Source organism: Pan troglodytes, chromosome 2 (assembly GCF_028858775.2).
Source record: "Pan troglodytes isolate AG18354 chromosome 2, NHGRI_mPanTro3-v2.0_pri, whole genome shotgun sequence".
NCBI classification, from domain to species: Eukaryota; Metazoa; Chordata; class Mammalia; order Primates; family Hominidae; genus Pan; species Pan troglodytes.
This window is the reverse complement of record NC_086015.1, coordinates 34703349-34715374: the sequence shown is the minus strand read 5'-3', so window position 1 is coordinate 34715374 and position 12026 is coordinate 34703349. Positions and strand designations below refer to the sequence as shown.

At 41.9% G+C, this 12026-nt stretch overlaps 1 protein-coding gene across 4 annotated transcripts in view; it reads right to left on the bottom strand.

The window, feature by feature from the left end:
- Positions 1–3488: 3488 nt before the first annotated feature.
- The window catches only part of TGFBR2 (transforming growth factor beta receptor 2), an 87396-nt gene continuing 78858 nt past the window's right edge, over positions 3489–12026 (bottom strand). For all 4 annotated transcript variants that reach the window (XM_001166647.7, XM_516343.8, XM_054680490.2 and 1 more), the window contains 2 exons: positions 9081–9208; positions 3489–6173 (listed from right to left, as the gene is read on the bottom strand). In XM_001166647.7, the coding sequence (XP_001166647.1) occupies positions 5994–6173; positions 9081–9208 (308 nt within the window). In that variant the 3' untranslated portion in view covers positions 3489–5993. The remainder of the gene's footprint in view (positions 6174–9080; positions 9209–12026) is intronic.

Below are 12026 nucleotides of genomic sequence, written 5' to 3'. Positions count from 1 at the left end.
AAAACAGTTAAAAGACTTACACAAAGTTACAGTTAGTGGCAGAGCTGGGATTTGAACCCAGGAGATTTGGCTCTAGAGGTTCCAATTTTAACCACTTTGTTATCAATGTTTAGACAATTTATTATGAATATTTTAATGGACCTAGGGTACCAGGGCCACAGTTATTTTATTCTATTGTCTATCATTGTGGGCATAGGTCAGGGGAAGACAGAGGAGAATTTCAGAAGCACTGTGCTACACAGGCTGTTTACAGAAATGATTTTTAAGGATCAATTGTGTGTGTGTGTGTGTGTGTGTGTAGAGAGAGAGCGAGCATGAGAGAGCAAGAGAGCAAGCATTTCACAGTGTGTGCAATTTTAGCTTAATTAGAATAGGAAGACTATTAACAAGTTATTTTTAAATGCACCAAAGATCAGGAGGCATATTAGAATTAAATTACACCATGTGAGGCTGATTGGCAGCCCATGTAATGTGGGCAAGTTCACAGTCTCGTCTTTTATCAGCACAGTTTGCAAAGTAGGCCTGAAAGGCATGGCCCCAAACCCATAGAGCGTGGAGCTATAGTTATTCAAGTAAAAAAAAAGAAACTAGTTGGAAATGTGATAAGCAATGATTAGCTAACCTATTTCAGGAGGAAAATGAACAAAATGAGCAGATGCCGACTGTAGTGGCTTTAGTGAAAAAGGATAGATACACTTGTTTAAATGAAAAGTTCTCTGTCACCTGAAGACAGAATTTCCCTTAGGACCAGACCGCTAGTGTGTCATTTGCATAGAGAGCTTAAAACAAAAACAGCCACCACAAATAGAAACTCCTGGGCACAAATATAGACTGCATTCAAAGGATGCTGACTGGTGCAAGGGACTGAGTCCATGCTGAGGGCACTTGGAGACCAATTGCCAGTTGGGAATGTTCCTGACCTTGCAGTAGCAAGAACTAAAATAACCCCAGCAAAACAAAGCGTGGAAGAAGGGAGAGGGGTTAGAAGACCTTGGCTTCTGTTTTGGCTGAAGCTCTTGGGCTGCAGCCCGGAGCCCATGTGCATTTGAGGAATAACTTTTCCTCCCTGGGTTCCCTCATGGGTAACTCCCTCCTCTCCAGTGCTAACTGCATCTGCCTCCTCCTTATTTTGGACTGTTGAATCAAACCCTTGAGCTCTCCAGAGGCTCCACGTTGTTACCCCCTAACTCCAGCTTTATCTTGTGTTCAAGGTGGGGATTTGATCCCTGGAGTCCAACTGCTTCAGTTCAAATTCTCATGCTAATGATTGCGACCCTTAGCTAGACCTTGCTCTCTGCCTCAGTTTCCTCCTCTATAAGATGGAGGTAAGATACTTCGCAGGGTTGTTGAGAGGATTTAAGCAGATAAGGTAAAACAGAGAATAGTGTTTGGCGCTTACCAAGTACTCAATAAATGTTAGGAATTAATATGAATTTGCCTCCTTGGGTAGAGCTCCCTGACTTCAATTATTCCTATTAACACCTCCTGTAGTTGTCATGCATGAGTATCGTCTACTTAATGTATTTTAATAATCAATTCAAGTTTTTAAACTCAGCCATATTTCAAGCAATATTATTTGTGAAAGCCCAGGCTGTGTTAATGATTTTTTTCTAATGTATGTTAATGATCCACTAAAATAAAGGTGGATCTATTTTTATAAAGGTGGCACAATCTTAAATCATCTCAGATACCAGTACACATTTCACACATTAGGAAACACAGTCTATACACATTCACTCATCTTCCAGTTGTTCTCTCAGCAAGCATGTAGACAACACTTACCATGTGAATGGAGAGGAAGACAGGCAATAGAAATGGAAAAGCATCTTTTCTGCCTCCACTGAGCAGAGACCCAGAGAGAGATGAGAACAATGATCCAGTAGCAGAGCTTTTCTTCATGGGGTAGCCTTTTGGTCCTGCTTGGGCAGGTCAGTTCCCTCAGGAAACAGCAGGAAATAAAGAACCAAGCATGTCAGGTGTTCCAAATTCCAGTTCCAAGACAACTTGGCCCTGCATCCAGATTCTACATGGTGAGACCCTGGGCTTCTTATCTGAGCTCTCTGACCATCTGTTTCCTCATCTGTTAAATGGGCATAGTATGTACCTCACCGAGCTAGTGGAGGATTCAATCTGATGACATAGCGAGTCAGTGACTGAGTCAGTGACTCAGTGAATGAGCGCTCTCCCCCGATTATGTGTTCACACAGGACCCATGTTTCCTGTCCTGCAGACCTGGGGACTGTATCCATTTTCCTCTGTTGTAAATGCTCTCTAGGTTTGTACCTAAAAATCTGCTTCTTGGCCTAAGCAGGCCTTGGCATACTAAACCAACTTAACATTGGCCAGCATGTAGTGAAGGCTTTCCAAAAAGTTCAAGACCCATCTTCAAAAGCCTCATGTGTCTTCTTACCACAATTTTATCTTGTAAAGGATGAGGCTTGTAAAATCTCATTTTACACATGATGAAACTGAGGCACGGAGAGGTTAAGTAATTTGCCCAGATCACAAAGCTGGCAAATGGAGGAGCAGGTAACCTCTACAATTAGTAACCACTAAAATTGCTACTAATAAAGACAAGACTATAACTAAGGCCCACAGTAGGACCACATCATCTAGCTCAGTGATTCTCCACTGAGAGGGACTTTGTCTTTCAGGGGACGTTTAGCAATGTCTGGAGAAATTTTTGGTTGTCACAGCTGTGGGGTGGGTGCTACTGGCATCTAGTGGGTGGAGGCGAGGGATACTGCTAGACATCCCACAGTGCACAGGACGGCTTCCCTCCCTCCCAACACACAATTATCCAATGCAAAAATAAGTCAGCAGTGCTAAGGTTGAAATACCCTGGTGCAGGCACTATGACATTAACTATTTAGAACCCAGTCGATAACTAAGAAGAAGCTACAGAATCTCTCAGATTCCAAAACAGGTAGCATGAAGTGCAGGCAGAAAATCTCATGCACTTTGTCACAAGAAATGACCAGGAGACAATTTCCTAAGGCATATTCATCTCACCATTCACGTAAATCAATTAAAAGCACCAAATGGATGTGGTATCTGGGTAGAAAAGGGAAGCATGGAATACGACAAGAGTCAAGAAGAGAGCCAACAGCTCGCTAGTATGAGGAACAGAGAAAACAGAAGAAGCGGTAGAAACATTGGCTGTGAAAATCCCTGCAAGAAACAGCCATGTGGATAGAGGCAGCTCCTGAGACTGTGGGAAAAGGTCGTCTGGGCATTCAGAGGGACATCATGCCAGGATGCCAGCATGGCAGGCAGGCCATGAGCAGCATCTGCTTCATCTCATGTTACTGAGCTTCTGTGACTTTTTTTTTTTTTTTTTTTTTAAGGACTGTGAGACTGTCAGTTGAGGAAGACAGTATGAAAAAGTTGGAGATTATTTACTTGGTGACGTTTTCTGCATAAATTGCAAAGTAACCAAATGAGGCAAATGGATTTAGCTACTAGGAATGGGAACAGGAGGCAGGATGCTCACCTGAGTATTTTGCTTTATTCAATCTAATAAACATTTTATTTATGTAAAAGACAAACAATGCATAGAATGAAAATAAGTGCTTGAGACTTTTGATATAAAAAGAGTATATAGCATTCACATTCCTATTTTAATACATGAGTACAGCTGAAGTGTTCCATAAAAGAATAAAACTTTCCCTTTATGTATAGTAGTGAAAAAAGTCAGTATTTTTAGGAACTACAGAATGTTATTCCTTGGTCTTTTTTCTTGAATAAGAAAAAAAAAACATAAACAAAACAAGCCACAGTATCCTCTGACACTACATTCCAGTTTATGCTGATAACCCAGAAGTGAGAATACTCTTGAATCCTGAATATCTCATGAATGGACCAGTATTCTAGAAACTCACCACTAGAGGTCAATGGGCAACAGCTATTGGGATGGTATCAGCATGCCCTACGGTGCAAGTGGAATTTCTAGGCGCCTCTACGCTACTGCAGCCACACTGTCTTTAACTCTCAGCCCACCCACACTGAGGAGGGTGCCTAGAGGTTCTATTTCCAAACCTTTGCATGTATCTTAAAAATCTCAATAAAATGAGACCTTCCACCATCCAAACAGAGCTGATATTCTCACTACCAGTCCCTCTCTAATATTCCTATTTGGCTGAAAATAAGTAGCTTCAAAAAGTTTTAAAAAAGAGATTACTTGCAGCATTAACACTTCTTTGTTGATTAACAAGTTTCCTATGGAGTTTTAAAGCTCATACTTTGTTCTTGTCCTTGTGGACACAAATTTTCTAACTGCAAATGGGACCTTTGTGTCCCACATTCAAATCCTCTCTAGTAATTTCTGCAAAGGTTGAGAAGGCTGGCATGATGGAGAGAACGGTAACCATGAGGAAAGCTTCTTGGAGTAAAGCACTCCTCTCTCCAATGCAGAGGGTAAAACTATTAACATATAAGCAAAAGAAACTTGGGCTAACTGAGACCCTTAAAGGAGTTCCCCTTTAGTCCAATAAAAGGCCAACTTCAAATCTTAACACCAGATAAGGTAGTCAAAATCATATTATATACCCAGAGAATGACTGCTTGAATGGACATTTCTTACAAGGGACCTTGGTTAGGTGCAGATTTAATTCCTAGACTGGGGTCCAGGTAGGCAGTGGAACGAGCTAATGTTTACAGTGAGAAGTGAGGCAGCTTTGTAAGTGTCTCCACACCTTCACGTTTTGTGAACGTGGACTGGAGATAACTGAAAACCATCTGCTATCCTTACCTGGGGATCCAGATTTTCCTGCAAAATCTCCAACTATTTATAAAGTGGCTTCACTTTCTGAAACGCTGTGCTGACCAAACAAAACATATGTTTGGAGTGCCTGAGGTCATAGTCCTGACAATGATAGTATTGTGTAGTTGAAATCCTCTTCATCAGGCCAAACTGTGCTTGAGCCATCAGGAGCCCAGAAAGATGGAACCCATTGGTGTTTGTATAGAAAAATAGAAAATCAAGTCAAGTGTAATGAAAAAGTAAACACGATAAAGCCTAGAGTGAGAATTTGCTCCTTTTTAGAAAAGGATGAAGGCTGGGAGCAGAGAATAGTAACATAAGTGCAGGGGAAAGATGAAAAAAAGAACAATTTTTCATTAGTAGGTGGTGGGGCAATCGCATGGATGGGGACATCTGTTCTGATTTTTCTGCAACCCATGAAGGTAAAAAGTGGGGTTCAAAACATTCAAGGTATTAAAGACGGGGTAGAGTTTCTAAACTAGGTTGAGGGAGAGTTTCTAAACTAGCCCCCCAGATTTGGGGCTTGGAGCTTAAATGAAAAGTCCAGGAGAAATAAGGGCACACAGGAACCCCGGGAACACTGGTCCCCAAACAGTGCCACTGTACTTAGTTCCATGGCCAGAAGAGAAGTGCTAGGCAGGGAATGATTATTTTGCAAAAGCAAGTGCAATGTGGTCATAGCTGGCTGTGAGACATGGAGCCTCTTTCCTCATGCAAAGTTCACTGTTTTACAGTCAGAGAACCACTGCATGTGTGATTGTCAAATGCTAATGCTGTCATGGGTCCCTTCCTTCTCTGCTTGGTTCTGGAGTTCTCCAATAAAACCAATTTCCTGGGAATATTTGATGTTTTTCCTTGTCTCTTTTCAAGGTATGGCTATATATATAGAGATATAGACATATATAGATATATATATATATAAAACATAGCTATTCATATTTATATACAGGCATTAATAAAGTGCAAATGTTATTGGCTATTGTAAAAATCAATCTCATTTCCTGAGGAAGTGCTAACACAGCTTATCCTATGACAATGTCAAAGGCATAGAATGCTCTATGTCACCCACTCCCTGCTGCTGTTGTTTCTGCTTATCCCCACAGCTTACAGGGAGGGGAGTGACCCCCTTGGTTTTCCAGGAAGCATCAGTTCAGGGGCAGCTTCCTGCTGCCTCTGTTCTTTGGTGAGAGGGGCAGCCTCTTTGGACATGGCCCAGCCTGCCCCAGAAGAGCTATTTGGTAGTGTTTAGGGAGCCATCTTCAGGAATCTTCTCCTCCGAGCAGCTCCTCCCCGAGAGCCTGTCCAGATGCTCCAGCTCACTGAAGCGTTCTGCCACACACTGGGCTGTGAGACGGGCCTCTGGGTCGTGGTCCCAGCACTCAGTCAACGTCTCACACACCATCTGGATGCCCTGTAGCGGGAAAGAGATCCAAAGGGCACCATGAGTTGGTGGGCTCCGTGGAAGGCAAGGTGGCCTGCTGACCTTGTTGCTATAGTGAGTGCAAGCAGGGTCCAAAAGTGCCTGTGCATTTAACATGTGCTGACTGAGTGCCTGCTGCTGCAGGCCAGCCAGTTCCATGTGGAAAGGGTGGTGGGGGGTTTGTGCTGGTGGCAGCTGTGCTCAAAACCTACCATACTTTTTGGCTCTGGTGCTATCTGATCACAATAGGTCCTGACAGCACAATGATCCTCTGCTGGGCTTCTGGGGTACACTAACACTCCCAACACCTGAAAATTCCCCACGTAGTGGCCCTTAATATCATTTTAACACCTTTCTATTTAGAGAAGTTCTTGCTTCACAGCAAAATTGAGTGGAAAGTACAGAGAGTTTTCACAAAACCCCTTCCCCATATAGGCACAGCCTTCTCCACCTTGACATCATGCATGCATCTATGTGGTACATTTGTTATAACTGATGAACTAACACTGACATATCATTATCAATCAAATTCATAGTTTACATTAGGGTTCACTCTTGGTGTTGTATATTCCAGGGGTTTTGACAAATGTATAATGACGTGTATCTACCATTATAGTATCATGCGGAATAGTTTCTCTGCCCCTCAAATTCTCTGCATTCCACTTATTCATCCCTCCCTCCATTCCCCTAAATTTCTGGCAGCCACTGATTTTGTACTGTCTCTGTAGTTTTTGCCTTTTCCAGAGTGTCATATAGTTGGGTCATATACACTGTTCTATTTTAACAGGGCTGATTACCCCCGTCAGAATTGTATGCAGGCATTAGCATGGTTTCATTTTCTATAGGCCACACATTTTGTAGAGTGATTCAGTAGCAGCTTCTACGAGCTGCCAAGGATGACCTCTGGGATGCTCCATTCCTCTCCAACAACATTGGGTTGAACCCTGTGAAACAGCTGCCTATGTGGGTCAGGCATGCTTAACTCTATGCCATTTCCTAGGGTTCACCCTAACCGAATCCAGCTCCCATCCAAGGAGACCATCCAGGAGATCCTGCCCAGGAAGGTGGCAAGAGTTTTCTCTCACTGGCTTAATTTTTATTTTGCATTGCAAATATTTTTGTTATCATTTCAAATCCTTTTTGGAAATAAAGCAGGCAGGAGTTAAGTAAATGGTCTGATAGGTGGAAATAGAGTGTGCTCCTCCCAATTGTAAGATCAACATTGCTAATGGGATCCCTCACACAGGTGGCTGGGAGTGGGATGGATAAATCTCAAAACTACCTGGGAGAGCTGGCACTTTTTCTACTTGTTTTCTAATACCAACAACTTTCCAAACACACCTAGGAGCCTATCTCTCCCTCCCCACCCGATGAGTTCATGATGTTAAATTAATTGCATAATTCACCTAATTGACAGTATTGACAGATGGCCCTGTTAAGAGTAGAGTGCTATTGTTGGTACACAAGTAACATTTATTTTATTCTGGCACTGTAATTACAGGCAGTAAATTAAATTAAATATTAAGCATTAACTTGAAATCAATAGGGCAACAAATCTCATTATGAGAAAAAATGTATTATGCAAATTCTTTTCAGAATTTTATCATCATGAATAATGGCTTCATTACGAGAACTATACAGCAGAGGAGGCAACAGAGTTTGAAAGAAACATAACACTCCAGCACATTCTGATTTCAGAATTTATGCAAAATATTCTTACAGTTTTAGTGTCAAAGAGGATTTGCTCAAAACTCCAGAGAAGCCTGTGACCCACCACAGCCTGGTTCCCCCCCGCCCCCTCCTCGGACTTTATTAAGGTCTGTCTGCTGAAGTGGCTCTGGGCCAGGACTGGCACAGACCAGGCTTCCTGCTCCATTTGTCTTCCCGATTGTGCCTGATTTGTTGTTTCTGTTTCTTATCTGAATTTGCCTTGCCCTTAGGGAAACCAACAACTTAGCCTCGGCCTTCATGGTTGAGGGAATTCATCCAAAAGAGGCAATAAAAGGTTTTAGTCAGTAGAAAGAACAGTTTTCTCAGTGAGATAGGGCCACACTGTTCTCTCTCATTCTTCACTAAGGGCTCCTTCCTGGGTGTGTCAGACATATAGCTGGTTCTGACTCACTCACAACCTATCGTTTTCTTTTTTCTCTGACCATTGCCCTCATCAAAGTGCCCCCAAACAAACAATTTGGATCAGCCTCTTTATGAGTCCAGAATGACTGCCCTGCTATGGACAGCCTTAGCTAGCATTTCTTAACAAGGAAAAATAAGAGGCCATTAGGATGTTCCCAACAGACAGATTTCTCGTTCCTTCCGGGGCATTCTCCTCCTCTTTGCTTTCCTTAATTCCAGAGTGAGGAGTCGGTCTCCTCTTTCCCACGCGTGCTCACTCAGGCCTCTCCCAAGTCTGTGAGCACAGCCTGCAAACACCTGTACACAGCCTTCTGCATGCCACAGTCACTTCTCACTACAGCTGCCTGACAAACCCTGCTTGTTTTGCATCTGCTAAGTATTTCCTTATGGAGCTGAAGATTCCCAGAAGAAAACATTTGGAATCCAGAGGGAATCAAATATAAACTCCTGACGTGAAGGCCCAGGAGTAAGTAGCAGAGGCTGCAAACAAAATGTTTTAACCCAGGACCAAGGGGGCTTGGAAAATGTGACAAATGTCCTCCGAATGGCTATTTGTGAGCTCTCAGAGTACACATCAGCTGGTTGGAGCCTATAATAATTGGGTTATCCACTGTATTGAAATTTGCTTTATAAACAAAATTTAACAGGGCCATAGAACACAATGGGACCTTCCCTCAGATTTAAGCTCAATATTCCAGAATTCTCTGCCACCTAAGAGGAAACTTGGTTGAATCTTGCCGACCTTTGTAAACACTCACTCCTTACCTGGTGGTTGAGCCAGAAGCTGGGAATTTCTGGTCGCCCTCGATCTCTCAACACGTTGTCCTTCATGCTTTCGACACAGGGGTGCTCCCGCACCTTGGAACCAAATGGAGGCTCATAATCTTTTACTTCTGTGAAGAAAGCCAGCAAACACAGGGTCACTGAGAATGGCATGTGCAGCCAAAGGAAATGAGCATGGTGAGATGCCTGGCTGGGGAGCATGAAGCACTAAGTAACAAATACATACGTAATTACTCTAAGAGCAAATTTTAATAATAATGGCTAAGATAAGAAGGAAGGAGTGGTTGGGGAAGGGCTAGAGAAGTATTCAATAAATGATTGTTGAGTACTTAAAATGTGCTAGGTGTTATGCTGGGGGACACAGTGGACAACAAGATAGAGAGGGTCACGGAGCTTAGGTTTTAACACAGGCATTTTCTACAGGGGGATATTGCAGCAAAAGGGTGAAACTGGTTCTTGGGAAGTGGAAAAATCTTATGTATTACAATGATTTGTGAGCCTCCAAAGGCCCAGAGTATACAAAGAGATTTAAAATGTGGTATTAAATTTCATGTAGGTATTGAGGCATAAAAAGGAATGAAACTCTGGCACATGCTACAACATGGATGAATCTTGAAGACATTACGCTAAGTGAAATAAGCCAGACACAAAAGGACAAATATTGTATCATTCCACTTGTATGAAGTACCTTGAACAGGTATATTCAGAGACAGTATAATGGTGGTTGTCCAGGGGGCAACCTGGGAGGAAAGGGTACGAGAAGTTATCCTATAAGGGGTAAAGAATTTCAGTTGAGCAAATTTCAGTACAGAAAAATGAATAATGGTGATGGTTGTAGAGCACTGCGAATGTACTTAATGCCAGTAAACTGTACACTTAAAAATGGTTAAGATGGTACATTCTATATTATGTCTGTTTTGCTACAGAAAAACATCATGGAGAGTAGTGTTTAGAAAAAAAGTTGTCTACAGGCCAGGTGCTGTGGCTCATGTGTGTAATCCCAGCACTTTAGGAGGCTTAAGGAGGATTTCTTGAGTCCAGGAGTTTGAGACCAACCTGGACAACATAGCGAGATCCTCTATCTATACAAAATAAAAAACAAAACAAGCAAACAAAAAAAGTTGTTTAAAAAGGCTCCTTACGATATCACTGATTTTAAAAAAGGTTGAGAAATGCTGTTTTAGTGGGAAGACAGAGGGGACAGATTAACAACATCAACAAAATTTTAAAACGATAATTTTCCTCTGATGGTATATTCAATAAAGAAAATGATAAAGGAGGAGGTAACCCTTCACCAGGGCCTCAGGCTTCAACTAAGGTCAAATTCTTTATAAAAACTTCCTTGAACATCCTTAGGGTCAATCTTGGTTAGATATCCTGGGCAGGGCTCTATCCTTGCATGTACCATATTTTATTTAATATATTCAGCTGCTTATTTTTCTCACCTAACTGGACTGTGAGCATTTGGGTGCAAGTTGAGTCCCTTTCTCATTCTTGTATTCTTGGTGCCAATTGCAAGGGTCTCCCATGCCAACAGGCTGTCAACAAATGCTTTGTTGAGTGAGTGAATGAATGAATGAATGAATGAATCTTAGATTCTCTCCAAAGTGGCAGTGCATAAACTCTGGCCAAACATTAAAACAAAACACCAATTTAAATGAGCAGATTAATATAGTGTAAACAGAGCACAGGACAGTTAAAAAGATAGAAAACATCCCAGTACTAAAACATGCCTGGGCTGAAAGGAGAGATTGGGCTGGATTCAACACTGTTCTCCAAAGTAAGTAGGATCTTTGGCCTTTAGCTTCAAAATAATCTTATTTAATGAGTAAAACTTTCAATACATTTGCACTTCTAGGTAAGGAATTGAAGAAGCTTTCATGGCAAGATGACATTTTGAAAAGGGATGGCTTGTTTTTGTTCTTTGTTCATTTGCTTTTTTCCCCTTTTCCAGAACTCTACTTGAATATTTATCTTTTTCAGCTTCACCCAAATAGTAGAGCTGCCAGGATATTTTCTTTTTTATAGTTTTAAATACAGGGGAATTTGGGATGAAGGCCTCCCATCACATTAAGACAAACCACAAACTATCCTCCTGTGTGTCATGCTTTTTGCCTTAAAGGACCCAAGCATTTAATCCACATTGCTCTTGGGTGAGATCTGAATTGTGATTTGCATAGTATTTATACTCTTATTTTTTTCTTTCATTCCCTATCTTCAACCAGACTGTAAATGCCTAAGGCACAAGGCAGTGGCTGAATTTGGTGGGTTTCACTTATCTGCTCAGTGCCTAAAATCGTGCCTTATACGTAGTAAGAATTTAATAAATATGAGTTCAGTTGAATTCAGGCAAAAGAGAAAACTGAGAATCAGATCTGGTTCCCAGTAAGTGTTTACTCTCACATACTTCTTCTCTTCTATAAAATGAATATACTGAACTGAGCTACTTCCATGTTCCTCTTCAGATTTATCTTGTAATCCAATCTAATCAAATATGATGCCCCCTTGGTACCACACCTTGAGATATATGTACTACCATATAATAGTAAAGGATAGGATTTGTATATGATATAAATTGTTCCTTAGATAAGGTACAGTACACAGACCTTCCATCTTCAATTGTTTTGGCTTATGTAGCAGTTGCAGTTGGTGCCTGCCAAGGTCCCCTTGACCAAGCTAGGGCCAGCAGCCTACAGCTGCCACAGGTGTTGGCTCATAAGGGCTCACACCTTCACCCTTTTCTGGGGGATTGTCCTTGGCCAATGGGAGTTGCCTATCCTAGAGATTCTTGGACATGACCGCCTTACTCTCGGAGGCAGCGTATAGCCGATGACAAATTAATGTTGAAGTTTAACAGTCCAATTCTCTTGGCTCTTGGTGGGTAACTATGGTGCAATTCACACTCTCCAGAGCTTCCTGTGAGATCAA